This window comes from Rattus rattus, chromosome 16 (assembly GCF_011064425.1).
Source record: "Rattus rattus isolate New Zealand chromosome 16, Rrattus_CSIRO_v1, whole genome shotgun sequence".
Classification (NCBI taxonomy): domain Eukaryota; kingdom Metazoa; phylum Chordata; class Mammalia; order Rodentia; family Muridae; genus Rattus; species Rattus rattus.
In genome coordinates, this window is record NC_046169.1 from 33,692,571 (window position 1) to 33,711,818 (window position 19,248).

A 19,248-nucleotide genomic window follows, 5' to 3' on the forward strand; every position below is an offset into this window, starting at 1 on the left:
CCTCTCTAGCTCCAGAGAAATGTCTGCACCCAAGGCCACCCAGGCCACAGCTCAGTCCACCTCCGCAGCTCCACCTGCCCCTGGAAGTGCTGGGGAGCAGGCTCTGTGTGGGTGTAGCCAGTCAGCCCCTGCGGCGGCTGACACACAGATCTACATGGCTACAAGGGCACTAGGATACCACTTGGTTCCCCGCCTGTGGGTGACAACAGTAACCTTGGACACCCTGATGGCCATCACCCATGTTACAGACACAAAAACAGAGCTCAGAGAAGGGAGGTGCTCCCCCAGCCATGGCAAGGAGCAGAAGACTGCCCACATGCTAAACAGCATGTACACCTCCCCCAGCAGTGCCACTGCTGTGAGTGTAACTCAAGGTTCCACTGACTACAGACTCGAGTCACAGTCACCTTCACACTTCACAGTGACACTGACCACTTACTGGTCAGGGCCACCAAACCCTGGAGTCAGTCTCAAACCTCACGAGTACCAGAGGCTCAGGACATCATAACCCAGCCCTCCCTGCAGAGGGGTGAGTCATACTCTTCCCTCAGTCCTTCCCTGCCTTGGCTGGCATCTATCTATGTAGTGGTCCTGCCCTCCACCTAGGGCTGCATCCTGGAGGTGCTGGGCACTGGGGTGCAGTAATTGGCTGGCCAAGATGGAAATGACAAGGGAGAATTAACATGCAGATTCCGATGTTCGCCAGCATGGCCATAAAAGGGGGGAGATGTGTCAGGACAGGGGAGCAGCCACACAGGAGCTTTGTGGGCCTCCTGGGTGTATCTTCAGGAACCCTGGCCCTGCCTAACTTTCATGCTTGACAGTGAGTATTTACTTTTATGCCAAAATGTATCACCCAGGCTCAACTGTAAGGGCAGCTGGACGCCTTGGGTGCTGACGGGGAGAACTAACCCCAGGAGAGGTGGCACTTGCAGAATGTCCACAACCTGAGGTCCCAACCCCCAACACTAATGATCAACAAATGCAGGACCGACCACGAGAAGAAACACCTCTGGATAAGATCATGAGAAGGTCTGAGGGGACCTCTGGTCTGAGAGACCACCAGGCCACCCCCTGACAGACAAACAAGCCTCAGTGACCGTGAGCAGAGACATCACTCAGCCTGGGCGAGGATCCAAACCCTCCGTCTGCCAACCTCGTTACTTGTCTTCGCTCTTCTTGCTGCAATGTATTCCTATGTGCGAATACTTGAGTATAGATAGACCACAGAAAATGGGCTACGGTCTACACACCTGGAGCCCCAGCACTTGGAGGTGATGGCAGGAGGACCCGAAGCTCAGTCATCCTCAGCTAAGGGCAAACTTGAGAACACAAACCAAACCAAAGCAATAAACAATAAACTCTACACAGCACCCTGACCTCCACAGCAGTCTCCGGGGCCTCAGGCTCGCTTGCTCCACTGCCCAGACTGCACACGGCAATGTTACCCAGATGCTTCAGGTTATCAGAGGGCAGGTACGCCTGAGCATCAGTCTGGAGGAAGGAGAGTTGTCTTGTACCTAATGTCAAAGATGTGCTCTCCCCCTCCCCCACAGTGAGGCACCAGCTGAGGGCACCACTGCTGCTTCCTATCCTGACCATCAGGGGGCGCTGTGATACACAAGCTGCTACACAGGACCATCTACCTCTTCCAGCAGCCACCACTGATGCTGGAGACAAGGTTCCCACAGCCCCTGTCAAATCCCAGTCAATACACTCGAAGATTCCATCTCTACAAGATGAGAAATTAAAAGTTGGCCACCTCAAGTGACACCATCCCAAGGGTCCACTCTTTAAACAACACTTGACACATCTATGACATCTATCTGTAGGCAGAATGAAGCACACCCGGCCAGTGGCCTAATGACAGTCTCCCTCACCCAGCCCTCTTCCCAGCGCTGCCCACAGCACGATGACCCGATTCTGCTCTCACCAGTCTCCTGCTCTGCCTCAGCTTTCTGTGCAGGCTGCTCAGGTTGGGAATCTTTCTTCTGGGGGGCTGCGCCGAAGACACCAATTGGAGCCCACTCCAGGTACAGGGGGACATGGTGGAACTGCAGAAACAGGGGTGTCAAGGCTGTGGGTCCCCATCAAAGACCTAGCTAGAGACTCAGTGCTGCCTGACAGCAGGGTCAGAGAGGACAGAGCCAAGAGAGGCCGGTACAGAGAGCCCTTCCTGCACTGGCAGGGCCCAGCACCCTCCGTACAGCTGAGCACAGCCTGCAGACACAATGCAAGACGCAGGTCATAAAGCACAGAGGTCCCAGGCAGACACAAATCCCTTGTACTGAGCTGAACAGTGCCTCGCTAAGACAGTCGTGTGTTGACTTTGAGGCCCAGCCCGTAACTGTGACCTTGGTAATAGGAGGCTAATCTTGGGGTGAGACTGCTATCCGGCTGGGCTGTAAGTGTAATACAGAAGTCCGGAGGGTGAAGGACTGAGATGGGCAGCGGTGACTGGGTGAGTCTGGACCGATGATCAAGCTGAAAGACCAAAATCTACCATCTCATGCCACCAAGCTGGCAGCCCTTGTCACAACAGCCTGGGAAGCTCCTATCTGCTATTTTCATCAGAAGTCGGGAGGTGGCCCCAGGTACAGCAGCAATGTCCACCTCAGGGCAGCAAGCTCCAAGAGGGATGGTGGGTTTGGGCGGAGCCTGTGAGTGCGAGGCCCAGGCCAGCCTGGAGCCAACGCCAGCTCGGAGTCTCTCTGGTGCCCCATGGAGATCAGTGGCATACCTTGGAATAGGCCAGGTGCCTGAAAGCCTTGCGGGCCTCCAGCGGCTCCAGGAACTCTACAATGGCCGTGATGCCACCGTCAGGCAGGAGCACTCGGCCCAAGCTGCCGAAACGGCTGAAGATCTCCTGTAGCTCTGCCGCTAGTGTGCCTGCTGGGAGGTTCTTAGCCAGGATCACCGTCTTACTTCGCTCCGCTGCAGCCTGAGGGGAGGATGAGAGTGTGGGGGACAATGGGAGGGTGACCTCAGCATGGCCTCAGACGGACACTACGGTAGCCTCGGCAGAGAGGCCCCATGAGGGCCCCTAGCAAACAGGCTTGGGAAACAGAGCTGGGGTTGGGGGTGGGGGGATTCCAGCACAGGCTTCTTTCTCATCCCAGGCCCCACAGACTGCTTTGTATGGGGGTGGGGTCAGAGGCTCCAGATCACACCTCTTCAATTCACCCCAAGCCACATGAGTCCAATAGTTCCCAACCACAACCCTGACCGGAGCTTCCCAAGGTGGCACGGTGGGCTTCTGAAGGACAAGAGCCACGTCTCAATGGCTAGGCTCCTTCCTGCAGCACAGCCCTGTCCCCTCTGTGTGGAAGGCAGAAAGAGCTAGGGACTTTCGTCTCTGCAAGGGACAGTCTGAGGGACCAGCCTGCAGGCTTCCTCTTGGCTCCCACCGCCCACAGGATCCATCTCTCTGGCCTCCCAGGAAACTCTGTCACAGTTCTGCTTGACTGTGGACTCACTGTGTGCAGTTAGGACTCACCTGGCTGAAAGAGTCCAGGCAGACACCATTGTCAATAAGGAAGCTTCGGACCTCCTGGACCAGCTGAGTCTCCCCCAGAGCCATACGCACAGCCACACTGCCCTTGGTCTCCTGTGGGAGGAAAGCAAGAGGCCCAGGTGCTGTCAGGAGGTGGCTCAGAAGGAAACGCCTGTGTCCACACCCATCATTCTCCAGACTGGAGGTCCCTAGGACTCAAGACTCCTCTGAATATGCAGAGTAAACCTGGGGGTCCTTGGTCCCCAGGGAGATGTCCCTGCTGTCCTTCCTACAGTTCATTGCCTCAGGGGCTTCTAATGCACCCACCTCAGTCTGAGCCACCTCCAGCCCCAGCCTCTCATCTAGAACCTTGCTGAGGAGCCAGCCCAGTGGGGCTATGACAGCTCCTTTGTGTCTCTCTCCAGCAGAGGGCGCCAAAGAGCAAGTCCCCTCTGTCCTGGGCATGGCTGATATTTGAGCCACAGAAACTGCCCTTAGGTCAGGCTGTGGCTGCTCAAAACAGTGGCCAGTGTCTCTAAAGGTGGCCCACTCCATTCAGTCTCCCAACAAGTGTTAAATACACACCAGCACCAGACGAATAAGGAAAAAATGGCTCAGGCTGTTTTCGTGTTGAGCACATGTTCCAATCATATTATTTTGCCTATACTGAATTATGCCATAAAAATTAACCTGCTTGATTCCCCCTGCTTCTCTGAAATACAATCATTATCACATTTGTGGTATGTTCAGTGTCTAGGAAGAAGGGTAAGTGAAGGGAGGGGAGGAGCTGCAAGCAACATCAACAGGCATTCTCTGCCAACCACCAGGAGATGAGCACGCCCACACCCCAGGCCTGGCCTCAGTTAACCCAGCAGCTGTCCAGACACCAACCCTGGGGAAGAGAGGCCCTTCACTCACATGGTCAAACACTTGGCTCTTGGTGGCGTTGTACTTCTGTGCGATGGCATCGGCCACGGCATTCGGCCCCATAAATAGCGTGTTCCAGTTGTGGGAGCTGAGGAGTGGGCAGAACAGAGGTCACATAGTGGTCAATACTGGTTCCTTTTCAGAAGCCTGAGCCCCTCCCTCCGACTCCCTGCCATGGAGCAGCAGAGGTCTCTGCTCTGGGCAGGGACTCGGTACTCATCCACACCGTGCTGCAGGTGGTGGGGAGACCCTGCTTCTGCTCTCCCCATCCCACAAGTGGGAATATGGAGGCCTTGCAGTCATGGATGAGGCGCACAGAGTGAAGGGTGGGGTCAAGGGCAGCAGACCGCTGGGCTCAGCAGTCACTGTGGAGCTGACAAGGACCTGGAGCTGTTGGCTTTGTCCATGGCTTCCTTCTTCTTCTTGTAAGAGGATCCTGGGGCGTTGGCCTCCTGGTTGGCTTCTTTCTTGATGGTGGATGGTAGGACGTGGAGCATCCTGCCCTGGAGGGGATGGAAGGAGGATGTAACACAGTTCCACCCTCAAGTATGCCACCCCAGGTCACAAGTGCTCTAGATCTATGTCTGACTGGAGGGGACAGCAGACGGACCACGCGGTTTGTGGCAGTTTGGATGAGAACGACCCCAGAGGCTTACATACTCGAATGTTTGGTCCCCAATTTTGGAACTATCTGGACAAGATTAGGAGGTGTGGCCTTGCTAGAGGAGGTGTGGCCTTGTTGGAGGAGGTGCATCATGGAGGTTTCAAAAGTCCACACCATTTCCAGTTAGCTCTCTTTCTGCTTACTGATGGAGATGTGTTCTCTCAGCTGCTGTCTACTAGTGAGGTCCCCATCCTGGTGGTCATGGACCCACCCTCTAAAACTGTAGGCCCCCAACAGTTTAAGAGTAAGTTTAAGACCTAGTTACTCTCCATCTGTGTGACAAAGGGACCTGTCATTGCGGTGAGGCCGGCTGACACCACTGCACACAGGAGACATTGTGTTTTTAAAAAGACTTGCTATTATTTATGTCTATGTGTGTGTGCCTGAGCCTAAGAATTTGTATGTGCACTATGTGTGTGCAGTGCCATTGGAGGCCAGAAGAGGGCATTAGAGTCCCTGGAGCTGGAGATCCAGGTATTTGTATGTGGTTTAGCATGGCTTTTGAGAACCAAACTTTGGTCCTCTAGAAGGGCAGGAAATGTTGATTGATTGATTAATTGATCGATTGATTCCCTTCCTTTTCTTTTTGTCTAATTGGCCTGTAATTCCATTCGTAGGCCATGCAGACTTTGAACTCACAGAGGTCTAGCTGCTTTGAGTGCTGTGTTCCAACTCAGGAATTGCTCTAACCGCTGAGCCACCTCTCCAGCTCTGGAGACTGTTTATAGCACCCACAGCCCCACAACCCTGCATCCTGTCCTTTTCTGTCCCCCCCAGGGAGAGCACATGTGGTCTATACAGGTGGGTGCAGGTCTGGTGACAATGGCATCTATAAACCCTGAACAGATGAGCTAAACAGGCAGCCTGGGTCTCCTGGGTGAGCGTGCTGAGCCCACCGCCTGCTGCCACAGGCAAATAGCCTGAGCGCTTGCGCACACCACGCAGCTTCAACTTTTACGAAGGAACAGTTTCAGAAGGCAAAAAAAGCACAGTTGCATTCAACAAATATTCTGTAAGGATCCAATGTGTGCCGGGCTGCCACCAACAAACAGCCGATGTCAAGGCCAGACCACTGCCCTTGGAAATCCCACCCTCTCAAAGCTCACGTGATGTCACAGCACAGCAGGCCACTGTGGGCTTTCAGGCCTGAAATGCAGACAAATACAGGCACATGCCTGTCCCTACCTTGAGCCCAACAGCCCATCAGGCCTGAGCTAACTTACCTGGAATACCTGCCCGTCTACCTCAGCATAGGCCTTCACAGCGTGCTCAGGGAACATGAAGGTGACGAAGGCAAAGCCCTTTGGCTTCTTGGTCAGGCTGTCAATGGGGTAGTGGAGTTCTGACAGGGGACCTGGAGATGGGAGAAGTGTGTCAGTCAGTCGTGGGCAGAGCACTGGGTAACAGAAGTGCAGGGCCCTGGCCAGGCAATGGGCTGAGCCGGTGAAATCAGCAAACGGCTGCTCTGGAGCAGCCCAGATTGCCAGGTCCTTCAGGAGAGCAGAGCCGGCATCTGTGAGTCACCCCTCATAGGAGAGGTATGGGCTGAACACCTGTTCTGCTACCTGCTCTGCATGTGGCCTTCCCCTGGGATATGTCACTTATCATGCACAGACCAGTGTCCTCATCTATAAAGTGCTACAAGATCCCTGGCTCACAGGACAGGTGTGGGGTGAGCTGTGCTAACACCCGAGGAGTGTAGCCAACAGTGCCCCCTATAGGCGGTGCCATGTAAGTGCCACAACATCACCATGCAGACTAGGCAGTGCTCACCACTCTGAACACAGGACAGGATCATGTTCCCACCGAGTCTCTTCCCAAATGGACACTCACAGTCTAGACAAACCCCGACCTGTCTAGTCAGGAGGCAGGAGGGTCTGGCTGGCAGGACAGCTGTGGGCACACTGGGAGGTTTCAGCGCAAGGAACTATTCTTACTGTTGCTACTGTTGTAGTTTCTTAGGTTAAAAACTCACTGGCCTATAGGCTGTGTTTTACCTGTGGGGTCAGGATATTACACAAAGGGCAACAAGGCTCTAGATGGGGCTGGGGTGCTGACACTTGCAATATGCCTGAAGTAACTCCTGTGTTTCTTCTAAGGAGAGCCTGGGTGTGGAGGCTCAGACACAGGACGAGCCCCTGGAGTCTCCTTCCCTGTCCTGTCTGAGCCTCCACAGTGGCTAGGAAGGATGGGACAGCAGTGTGGACAGCCCAAGAGAGACACCGCTCTCTCCTCTGCTCCATATCCTGACAGAGTGAGGAGAGGCCTGTCCACAGGGCTGGGTGCTGTGGGACCCTCAGCAGTAGGGCGCTTTGTCTTCTTTCCACAGAGGAGCCTCTAGCTGATGGACAGAGATGTCACCCAGGACCAAGCGGAGGCCACACGTACCATAGGCAGAGAACAGCTTCTCCAGGTCCTCCTCAGAGCTTGTGTAGGACAGGTTCCGTACAAAAAGCCTCCCAGAGTCTGCCAGGTCTTCTTCCTCCTCATGCTCGCCCAGCGTTCGGCCTTGCCAGGGTGCGGTGCTGCTCTTTGGGGCACCACGGGCGGTGGGGGCCTGCTTTTCCCTGAACACCTCGATATAGCGCCCACCTGCAGGAAGACAGGGGTCAGGCTGTGGTGAGCCTGAGGTTGCTGGAGCCTCCCAAGGTCACCTCAGCCTCTGTTCTGCTGCTGCTCAGAGCCTGCGGTCTCTGTTTGATCATGACTGCAGCATACGGTTTCCCAGGCCGCAGGTGGGCCCACTGGGACTTCATTCACCTCAACAGTGCAGCCAAGGCCCCTGAGCTTGCAGGCCATCCCAGACCACAGGAGTCGGCCGCTGGGTTCTGGGGCCTCCCCACAACCCATGTGGCTGATCTGGGTCAGTGTCACATGATGACCCAATTTGGGGCACTGATGGAGTGAACCTTTGCCTGCACCACTATTCCCAGGTGCCCCACCCCACGTCAGCCAGCACCCATCCCCCTCACCCAGTCATTGCTCCATCAGTACCCAACACCTGACCTGCTAAATGGACTCCCATCCTCCCTCAGTGAGCCTTTTCTCTGTCAGTGGCCCACACCCACATCTGAGCCGAGTCAGCCAGTATCTCCAGCTGTTCTGGAGACCGGGCAAGCTACTCCAGGAGGCCAGGGTGCAGGGCAGCACAGCATTCCCTGCTCTGCAGGTCACTCAGATCAATGACATCATCCGCCCACATTTCCCATGACTATCTCTGTGCTTGCTCCGTGGCTGCTCCAGGGGGAGGGACTGTGGACTCCTTGCTCTCTGCTGGATCCCCAGGGCCCAAAAGTATCTGAGTACCAACGTGTGACATCAGCACAGGGACTGCCCTCACTGATGTAACACTCCCTTACCCTCACTGATGTCTGACACTCCCTTACACTCCCTTACCCTCACTGATGTCTGACCCTCCCTTACCCTCACTGATGTCTGACACTCCCTTACCCTCACTGATGTCTGACACTCCCTTACCCTCACTGATGTCACTGATGTCTGACACTCCCTTACCCTCACTGATGTCTGACGCTCCCTTACTCTCACTGATGTCTGACACTCCCTTACCCTCACTGATGTGACACTCCCTTACTCTCACTGATGTCTGACGCTCCCTTACCCTCACTGATGTGACACTCCCTTACCCATGTATTCACGGTTGCACTTAAGAGCTTTCTTTACTTCTTCTTCGCTGCTGAGGTCCACGAAGACATACCCTGAATAAGGACAGAGACAAGGAGAGTCATGGGCTGCAACCTCCAGGACACACCCGTACACCCTACACCCCAACAGCTTCAGATCAGAGGCTGGCTGTGAGTGCAGATGTGGGAACAGCAGGCCTTCCTGCCTGTCCCAGCCCCACCCTGCTCCTGAACACCCTCTAGAGAAGTGGAGGCTATGCTGTGACTCAGTTCAGGATGGTCAGAGCCATCGTCACTGCCACTGTCCCTGGAACTCAGATCGAGGCCTGGGAGCCTCCCTGAGGGGAGCCCGTCTCTGTGAGGCAGAAGAGCAGGGGCGTCCCTTCCCTGAAAGATTAAAGTCACATGTCCCGGGTCACAGGGCTGTCTGATGGCAATGCCACAATGTGTCCCAAAGCCCAAGGGGTTTCCACAAGCAAGATGAGGCTGTTCTTCCTGTCCAGCCCTCTCTTCTGTTCTCTTCAGGGACACCACCTACCCATGAAGTACTTCACCCACCTCATGCCCCAGGTCTCCCAGGGGCAGACCAGCCAAGGGACTGTTCTTAATTGGATCCGGCCTCCCCATGCCCAAACCTCCATGGACCTGCTCCTAGGCTGGAAGTGCACTGCACTGACTGAAGTCCCACATGGCCAAGCCCACTTCTCCAGCTCTGCCACAGCCCTGCTTGTGCTCTTAGGAGGGAGTGCCATGTGTTCTCCAGCTGCAGGCCCAGCTAACTCTCCTCCTGCTCTCTAAAGTGCCGTAAACCAGGGCACCACCCTCGGCCACAGACGAATGCTACCACAGTTCTCAGAGTGGGCAGGGAGGCTCTCAGTGTCAGCTCCTCGGCCCCTCACTCCTGGCTCACAGCCCACCCCACAGTGTACAGGCACTGAGGCTGATCCTATCCGCCTCCAGCGTGACAGAGCAACTCAGCAGCTAAGCTGGGATGAAGCCCCTCTACCCGACACTGCCCTCTTCAGGGTTAAAGGTGAGGAGAGCCAGCTTGGTACAGGATGGTGACTGGGCTGCCCCTAATGCATAGGTGCTCCCTTCCCCAGATGCTCTACCCAGGCAGCCTCCTCTGCCAAGGACCCCTCATAGCCCGCAGTCTTCCTGTAGCCAGAGCCTTGGTGTGGCTCTGTAAAGCGCAGCTACGCTCCTGCTCCACCTCTGACAGCCTTCGGGCCTCCCCCAGCTCCAGCGCTGGCTGATCACCAGACTCTCTGCCTTGTGGCAGCCAAATCAAGTGCTCTGTGGCCAGGAGGCCCTGGCTGGCCAGGAGGCATGTGGTTGGCAGCCCCAGGGCCACCAGGGTGGCCTTTGTGTCTCACCTGTTTTGTTCCCGTGAGCATTTCTCACTATTCGAATGGCCACTGGCTTCAGTGGAGCTAGGAATTCCAAGACGTTTTTCTGGAACAAAAAGAATTGTTTTCCCTTCTTTTTCTTTTTCTTTTTTTTTTTTTTTAAAAACAAGTTTAATACTTCATCAGACCTGTTAAAAATCCTCAGCATTTTCTCTTAGAATTTAAAGCACTTGACAACTACACTAGGGATGTGGCTCAGTGGACGAGTGCTTGCCCACAGTTCCTCAAAACAGAGAAGTAAGTGCCTGCCAACTGGTCTCATGGTACCTGTTAAGTCAGCAATACATCATACACCTGGGGATTGAACTTGGGTCCTGAGGCTTGCACAGCAAGCACTCTACCCACTGAGCTGTCTCTCCAGTCCCATGTTAAAGATTTTTTTATTTATTATATTTAAGTAATATAATTGAGACACACCAGAAGAGGGCATCAGATCCTATTATAGATGGCTGTGAGCTACCATGTGGTTGCTGGAATTGAACTCAGGACCTCTGGAAGAGCAGTCAGTGCTCTTAACCACTGAGCCATCTCTCCAGCCCCAGCCCGTCTCCTCACTTCTTAACAGCGAGCCTCCAGCCTGGCACCAAGGGGAGGAATGGAGGCAGTCTTACTGCCACCGGTCTCCTTCCCACATCAGCAGCCTCCAAGCCCGGCTCCAGCTAGCTCATGATACTGGCATGCCCACCCTCCCTTTCCAAACACATACCTCAGTGACATTAAACGGGGCTCCCCGGAGCTTCACGGTGTAGGGGGTAGTAGGTTCCTTCTGGCTGGCTGGCTTCTCTACCTGAGAGATCACAAAGATGGTGAATGCCTGACGCTCGCTCGTGTGGCAGGTGGTGGCTGGGACACCCGGAGCGGGAAGGGGAGCTGGAGAAATCCATGAGAATCCCTGCTGGCTATTGAGCTGAGCCCGGAGGGAGCTGTAGGAGGCAGCTGTCCACAGAGCCTGGTAAGCCAGCAGCATAGCAACAGAGGCCCTGGCCCCGGAAGGAGCCTAGAGGTACCATTGCGGCAGGGCTTGAGCACCGTCCAGCTTAAAGTGCAGATTTCATCCACAGGGATGCTGGGGTCAGGATCGTCTACTCTGGAATTCCAACAACTCCCAAGGGCCTCTGCTCTTGATTTCCCCTTTAAAGCCCAAACCTGCCCTGACTAGAACTCTTTCCTTGGCAAAGTTTGTTCTGGGCTGCTGTGTGCCCCAACTTCTTCACACGAACCCCAAGAGCTGTGGTCCCACCAAGTCTCTAAGTGTCTTGTCTCTGCGGCTGAGAGGACCTCTGGTGGGAGATGAGGACCCTCAAGGTATCAGCCATCTTTGCAATCTAAGCTTCAGGCACCCACTGAGTCCTGGCCCTGCCATCTCCCAGCCATCACCGTGGCTGAAGCACTGCTCACCTGCTTCCTCACCTGTGCAGAGGCCTGTGACGTGAATCACTGACTTGTGAGGGATACTACCCAGCATGCAGTGATACGCTCATTTATCTGTCAGTGATAAGCTTCCTCACAGCTACCTTGCTGCTAAATACAAGGCGGGATCAGCCCAGCTCATCGATAACCCACAACTCCAGGAGCAGAGAGCTTTCTCAGGCCAAAATAGGGGCCTAAGCTGTGAGGACACCTATGGCCAAGTGGGCTTCCCTTCCAGGTAATTCTCTAAGCAAGGGGCTGCAAGGACCCTAGGTCACCTAGGCGTATTCCTCAGCCCTCACAGAGACAGACAGACACACACACACACACACACACACACCTTGCCAGCAGCTTCCTGGGGCCTCAGGCTCCCAAGCACAGCTCCCGGTTCACACCCGCTTGCTGGGCTGGGCAGGCAGGGGAGCCCTCCTCTTCCTCAGCCTCACTTCCTTCTTCACAGTTCACCGCCTCGTCCTCACTGTCCTCTTCGTCCTCCTCCTCAGAGGACACCTCGGCCCGCACCATCTTGGATTTCAAGTAGTCCATGTCTGACAGCTCCTTCTGCACGGCCGCCTTTGGCTGCAGGCCTTGTTCCTCTGGGGACACAGGTCAGCAACCTTAGTGAGCTGAGACAGCACACCCACCATAGCCAAGGCCCTCACGAATAAGCAGCTCCAGAGAGTTCTCTAACAGGAAGCACTGGGTAGTGAACTGGGCCACACTGGACTGTACATGCCTCTCCATCCCATGGCACATAGCAATCTGTGGCTCCCTTTCACCATCCTGATCCTGGTCCCTTTCTGGTCCTTCTCGTGTGCACATGAGTGCAGTGCCCACAGAGGCCAGAAGAGGGTGCTGGATCCCCTGGGGCTGGAGTTATGGGCTACTGTGAGCCATCATGTGGGGCTGGGCACTGAACTCAGACCTTCTGGAAGAGGACTAAGTATACTTAATGGCTAAGTCAATCTCCCCAGTACCTCAAGATCCCCCTTTTAGGTTCATCTTTAAACAATCTTTTAAAATCATGTACAACACAGCCTCCCCTTTTGTTTATGGCAGAGGCTGCTATAATTCATCCATTCAGGAAAATCCATTTGAATGGACCACAGTCTCTGTCAGATACCAGGTACGGTGCGTGCGTGCGTTCGTGCGCACGCGCGCGCATGCGCACACACGTACCTACCACCCAGCATCCTTTACCCTTGCTGTCCCAGGTGGACAGTGTAGTTTGCACACAAGTACAAAGGACACCTGGTGTGACATACTCCAATGACAAGTGTTGAGTGAGAGGAAGCCAGAAGGGAGTTACCAGGGAAGACTGAGCAGAGGAAGACAGCCATCCTTTACACTGCAGTGTGTGTGACCCTCCTAGCACACGGTGAAGCTATGGCTCTATTCAGCATCCTCCAGGGTTTTCTGGTGCTCAGGGTGGAGTTTGAAGTCCCATCCCCCAGCTCCATCTTCTTTAGGTCTTGAAACTAGGCTACGTCTCTGGCCACTGTGCTGTCCTTCCCTCTGAGACTCTCCTTGCTGTTCCCCAATTCCTCTGCCTCTCCACCCTTAGTCCCAGTCTCCCGCTCAGCAGACTTTACCAGGCTGAGTTCTGTTAGTCCCACATCCTCACCTATAAACCAGAACAGTCCCCACTGTGGACTGCAGCTTATGGTCTAAGTCCTGTGCTCTGATTGGCTGCTTACAAGCCACATGAGGGTATGTATGACACCCCACGACTATCACCCGGAACTACAGAAGCCTTTCCCACATTCAATCCTGCCTCCTTGGCACGCCCATCACCACACATGCCACCCTGGGAACTACCTGCCTTGCCCCCTCTGCTCTCAGCAGGATGCCCCCTGCACAGGTACAGAGATTCTTGGTGTCTGTTCTCACTGCTGTGTCCTGAGTCCCCAGAGCTGTGCCTGGCATACTGCACATGCTTGGTGAACACTGGCTGAGTCACGTGACCAGATCTGTCTGGGGAGGCGCACCAATGGAAGGATGATCATTCCCCAGATGGCTGGAGGGTGACACCTGGCTGGCCCTTTCCTGCCAAGTCCAGCATGGCCATGTGTAAGGGACAGATGGCATGGTTCCCACCGCTGGAACAGAGCCAGCAGGGTGTGGGCCTCCAGGACTGTTGATGGTTGCTGTGGGCATAAGGCTTGTTTGTATAATAGTGTACATGTTTTCACGTTCCTCATTTGAGGAATGTCCTCTCTGCCAAGGTTAACGACTCCATGATAATCAGAGACAGCATGAGTCTGGGAGGCCAGGCTGTTTCTAAGTCTCATTGAAATGGTAGAACTCTGTGACCTTCACGACAGCCCTTAAGGCTTCAGGAAACAACTCTGAAAACATGAGTTCGAAAATATATATAGTTTCTCAGCTATTCAAACATATAAGGATCAATATGAATTGTGTGAGGAGCTTCACAGATCTAAAGGGACAGAGGCAGCTGCACTATGAGCCAGCTTGTCAGAAAGACATAGACAGGCAGATTCCTGAGTTCAAGGTCGGCCTGACACAGATGGAGTTTAGGTCCAGGCCAAGTGTGGTAGGAATGATAATTTCGGGGCTGGGTCTCACCCAGCTATGTTACTGTCTGTGCTTATGCTTGCTGCCTCCTTCTGAGAATCAAGGGACTGGGGTCATGGGATGCTGACTTATGGGAATAATCAAAAGGGAACCTGGATTAAATGACTGGATTGACGTGTAAATAAAAACTAGGCTTTGGTCTACAAGAGATGAGCTATCCCGAGTTTTTAAAATTGAAAAAACAACAACAACAACAACAAAAAAAAAAAAAAAAAACAAACAACAAAAAAAAAAACTATCTCAAGAGATGTCTGGAGATCTCCAGAGAAAGCAGAACATGGAACAATCTGGAAAGCTGTTTTGGGCAGAACACAGGCGGTCACTTTGTAACCCATGGTTTGACTATTTGGGAGTCTTTGGTTTGCTCTTCCCTGACACCCCTTCTCTCAGGAACCCCTCTCCAAGCTGAAGCTGGTCCTTGGCACTTTTCTTAGCCCTTGTCATCAGAGTGTCACACAAAGTGTCCTTTGTACGTCTGCGCCAAGCAGGCCAAGGACTCCGCACTCCCAGGATGTACGCTCACCTTCACCGTCCTCTCCAGCCGGCTCCTCCTCACTCTCCTGCCCTGAGTCGGAGTTGGAGTCAGAGTCGAAGTTCAGATAGTCACTTGACGGCTTGGCTTTTGCTTTTGGGAGCTCAGCCTCCAAGGCGTCGTTTGCCCAGGTGGCCACTTGGGTCCTCTTCTGGTGAATTGACAGGAACTCCTGGAACTCGGCATCCTCCTTCAGCTGGGGCAGTGCAGCCAGGCGGGAGGCCGGGGGAGGGAGAGGAGGCAGAGCTTCAGCAGGCTCAGTTCCTCAGCCCCCCACCCTCTCAGCCCTCACAGACCTCCCTCTCCACCCACAGAACACTCACCTTCTCCAGGTCACTGGGCACCTTTTTCTTCTTCTTGTCCTGAAAGTAGAAGGCAGAAAGACTCACATCAATGCTGGGGAAAGGAAGGCACTGCCCTGACGCACCCACCTTGCAAAACCACCCAAAAGATACTCCCAACTCCTTTCCAGCCAGAGGCCACCCTGCTGTCACAGGGCACCGGGCTGGGGGCACCGCCTACATACTTTTTTACTGTCTGAGGGAACGGAGTCTTGTGTTGGCTGCTTGGGCTGGCTTGGCTTCTGTGCATGTTTGCTCCAAGCTCGGGGCTTTGATGGGTCTCCAAAGGACTTGCAGAATTCTACCTGCATGGGAAAGAAAGCTGGCTTCCATGGCTGCTGAGGTCCCTAGGCATGGGAGTCCCCCCTTTAGCACAGGAGAACGGGGGGTGGGGGGGTGTCCCCAGAGTGCGGTGGTCACTGACCTGCTATCTGCTTTAAAGTGAATCACTTTCATCCCCAGCCTAGACTGTCTCCCCAAAAGTCATTTACAAGCTGTCATTTACAGAGGACTGTCTCCCATGCCCTCCAGCAGAAGGTGACAGGAAATGCTACTGTCCACTTTGCTCAGACCAAAAAGTTAAAATGGAGACTGGATGGCACAGGAAGCAGGTGACGCAACAGAGACAGGACCTGGGGTACATGGGGACTGGGAGCCCACATCACCCCTTAGGCCGACAAAGGATGTCTGGGAGGCGGCCCCTGCCTGGCACAGGGCAACGTGGAGGAATGGCCATGACTCAGGTGACTACCATGAGGCAAGTTCAGTCACAACAGAAAACAAGCCCCGGGGGAACAGAGACAGCTGGGTGACCCCAGGCATGTGAAGAGTGCCAGGGACCAGGCATAAGTTGATGCATCCCTCGTCCCTGGCACCTGATACAGTCCCAGAGGCAGCCTTTGGGAAGACGCTCCCACAAACCATGCCCAGATGTTCCAGGCTGTTACTGTTCAGCAAGCCACTTCCCCAGTGATGGATGCCGCTGTAGAAATAACTGCTTCTCTCAGTTCTATCACACGTATAACACGTGTAGAGGGTAGGAGGGTCAAACAACAGAAAAGAGTACAGTGAGAGTTAAAAGCACTTCGATTCCTCAGAAACCTGGGAGAGGGCCCAGTGAGCAGGTGGCCAACTCTCAGGCAATGATGCTCGGGCACTGGAAAGCCTGTGTGGGCCTGAGGGAAGGAAAACTGTCTGTGGCAGGCAGGATGAGACTCTCTCAGACTCACCGTGATCCGGGACGTGTCAATGAAGCTCCGGTGGAAATGGTTCAGTGCTGCCTGGGCCTCCTCCTCTGACTTAAAACCTATGAAACCGAACTTCCGGAACTTGCCTTCTTTGGTGAACTTGAGGCTGCAGTCAGTCAGCGTGCCGAAGGCTGCAAACAGCTGCCTGAATCGGTCCTCCTTCATCTAGAGCAGAGGGGCAAAATGAGAGAGGAGCTGGGGGGGGAGGGGTGTCCCCTGGAGCGATGGGACAAATAAGCCAGAAGCCACCTGCTGAGCACCCTCCCACCCCACCCCACCCCACTCCCAAGGAGGCTACTTCAAGCCATCCTGTCCCCTTTGAGGACAACATCAATTACAGCTTCTACCCTGAGGCTATAACACAGCAAACAGATACCCAACAGAGGCCCGTTCAAATAAACAAAGACTAGGGAAGCTGTGTAAATGTTTGCTAAGCATGGGAAAGAATAATGGGAGCCCATTAAAGATGTCCACACCCTGGTCCCCAGCACCTGGGACTGCACTGTAATACACTGCAAAGGGGGAGCAGCAGCCTCAAACTAGAGATCTGCCTGCCTCACGTCCCAGTCCCAGAAGGGGGTGCTCCACCACACCCAGATACTGCAAGAGGGATTTTTCAGGCATGTTTTAAAGCCTGGTGATGAAGCCAGACATGGTCATGCACACCTTTAATCCTAGCACTCTGGGGGCTGAGGCATGCAGATTTCTTTAATTTGAGGCCAGCCTGGTCTACATCTTAAGTTCCAGGCCAGCAAGGACTGCTAAATGAGATCCTGTCTCAGTAAAGGAGAAAAAAAAAACACCCAGAGATGAGGCTAAGTACAGTGGGGAGGCAGAACCAGGTGGGTAGCACATTCAAGGTCAGATAGGGCTACAGATTTGAGTCTGTTTCTTTAAAATTCATCCCTAAAACCAACAAACAAAATCCCTGGGTCTTCTGGGTACTTCAGTGCCATCAGTGAGGTAGGCGGCTCAGAGGCTGAGGAAGGCTAGTGGGGGGGGAGGGATGGGGAGGGAGTCACAAAATCAAGTGACTCAAGGAGCCATGAGTCAATGAGAGAGGGCAATGGCCAGGAGACCCAAGACAACTGGCTGGCAGTCACGTCCAATCCACAACCTTGAAGCAGTCACTTCAAAGGCTTAGACATGCCTGCAGGCTGCCAGTGCCTGACAATACCTTTACCTTAGGCTGACCTCCAAAGTGTCAAAAACAAACAAACAAACAAACAAGATACAATACGGTTTCAATCAGTCTACCAAGGAAATAATGGGAAATTAGCATACCATTAAAATGTTCTTAAAAGCCCCCTCAGATGAGGACAGGTGGCGCCTACCATTCTCACACTAACCAGTTTTGTATGTGGCTCTCTAGGGCAGTGGTTCTCAACCTGTGGGTCAAGACACTTTTTGGGGAAGCATATCAGATATCCAACATACAAGATACTTACATTATATGCATAACAGTAGAAAATTACAGCTATGTGAAGTAGCAACAAAATAACTTTATGACTAGAAGGTCACCACAACATATAGCACTGTATTAAAGTGGCACAGCATTAGGAAGGTTGAAGACCACTGCTCTAGGATCCTAGCACATGGTCCCATCAACAGCCAAAACACATTTGTTTTTGTTTTGTTTTGGCCACATCATCTTGCTATGTAACCCAGGCTGGCCTTGAACTTGCCACCCTCTGCCTATCGAAAAGCTGACAACAGGTGTGCGCACCACACACTAGGCTTCAAAGTCTGTAGAGAAGCTTGCTCCGTGATAGTGAAACACTATGTGTTCTAGTCTGCTTCTTGTTCTGATATGTATCAAGGACACACAGTGATTTGGGGAGGAAAACCGTTTATTTGGCTTACGGGTCTCAATCACAGTCCGTCATCCTGGGAAGCCAAGGCAAGAATTGGAGCGGAAACCGTGGAAGGAACACGACATACTCACTTGCCAGGTAACATTTGTATACAGCCCGGAACACGTGCCGAGGCTTGACAGCACCCACAGTGGGCTGGACCCTCCCACATCAATCCCTCATCAAAGTATCACAGCCTTGTCCCACAGGCTAATCATTTGGAAGCCATTCATCAGCTGAAGTTCCTTCTCCGTAAGTGATTCCGATATGTGTCAAACTTTCCTAAATTACCCAGCACAACAAGGAACGGTCCTCCGAGTTCTCTCTATCCAGCCGCCCTTTCATACCACATACATGCACTGACTTCTTTACCCGTGCCATCATGCCTGAGTTGCCCGCTCTCCACTAAGAGATAAACAACTGAATGCGGTTCGCATTACTCGGGTCCCGACAGTCTCGGGAGTGGGACAGAGAACAGCGTGGATCGAAAGGACCGGCGTCCGGGGCACTAGGTGGGAGCCGGCATCTGCCTGGAGCAGGGCTATCCGGTTTAGAGTCTCATTGGGTTCGGGACCTCCCCAGTCTTGTCCAGACTTAGAATCCCTCCATCCTTCAGTCACCTTTCCCAGACCCCCGCTCCCACTTCCGGACCCTATCTCCAGCTCCTGCTCACCCCATTCGGGAGGTTCTTCACGATCAGGCGCGACATGGCTCTCAGGTTCCCCACGCTTCTGACTCAAGATCCCGCGACGGCGACTACCCACAAATTTCACGCCGCCACACTGGGCGCCGCCATCTTTAGCGAGTCACGTGGCCCCGCCGCGTTCCACCCGGAAGTGGGTGTGGCCTCAGTGTAACCTCTAGGGGGAAGTCACACCCTCAAGGCGGAGTTGGGGGGGGGAAGGCCCGAATATTTGCATACTGCGCAGGCGCAGTTTCTCCGCGGGTCTTGATGATTTCTAATTCCCGGTAAGGAAAGCAGAGCGAGTGATGCCTAAACCCCGCAGGATGACAGACAGGAAAGAGAGAAGATTCTTGCTCTCTTAGAATTAAAAAAAAAAAAAAAAAATTAAAGGCAGCGGCAGGCGGATCTCCGGGTTCCAGGATAGTCAGGGCTGCACAGAGAACAGCTGTTT

General features: G+C 53.8%; 1 protein-coding gene across 1 annotated transcript in view; it reads right to left on the bottom strand.

The window, feature by feature from the left end:
- Positions 1–18,930, bottom strand: part of Rbm19 (RNA binding motif protein 19) — an 84,860-nt gene extending 65,930 nt beyond the window's left edge. The window contains 17 exon segments of the mRNA XM_032886848.1: positions 1,934–2,054; positions 2,741–2,941; positions 3,497–3,607; positions 4,412–4,508; positions 4,805–4,923; positions 6,308–6,438; positions 7,473–7,676; positions 8,729–8,800; positions 10,102–10,180; positions 10,841–10,921; positions 11,885–11,931; positions 11,934–12,140; positions 14,663–14,867; positions 14,995–15,033; positions 15,198–15,317; positions 16,242–16,424; positions 18,786–18,930. Coding sequence (XP_032742739.1) covers positions 1,934–2,054; positions 2,741–2,941; positions 3,497–3,607; positions 4,412–4,508; positions 4,805–4,923; positions 6,308–6,438; positions 7,473–7,676; positions 8,729–8,800; positions 10,102–10,180; positions 10,841–10,921; positions 11,885–11,931; positions 11,934–12,140; positions 14,663–14,867; positions 14,995–15,033; positions 15,198–15,317; positions 16,242–16,424; positions 18,786–18,821 — 2,053 coding nt within the window. The 5' untranslated portion in view covers positions 18,822–18,930.
- Between the last annotated feature and the right edge of the window lie 318 nt (positions 18,931–19,248).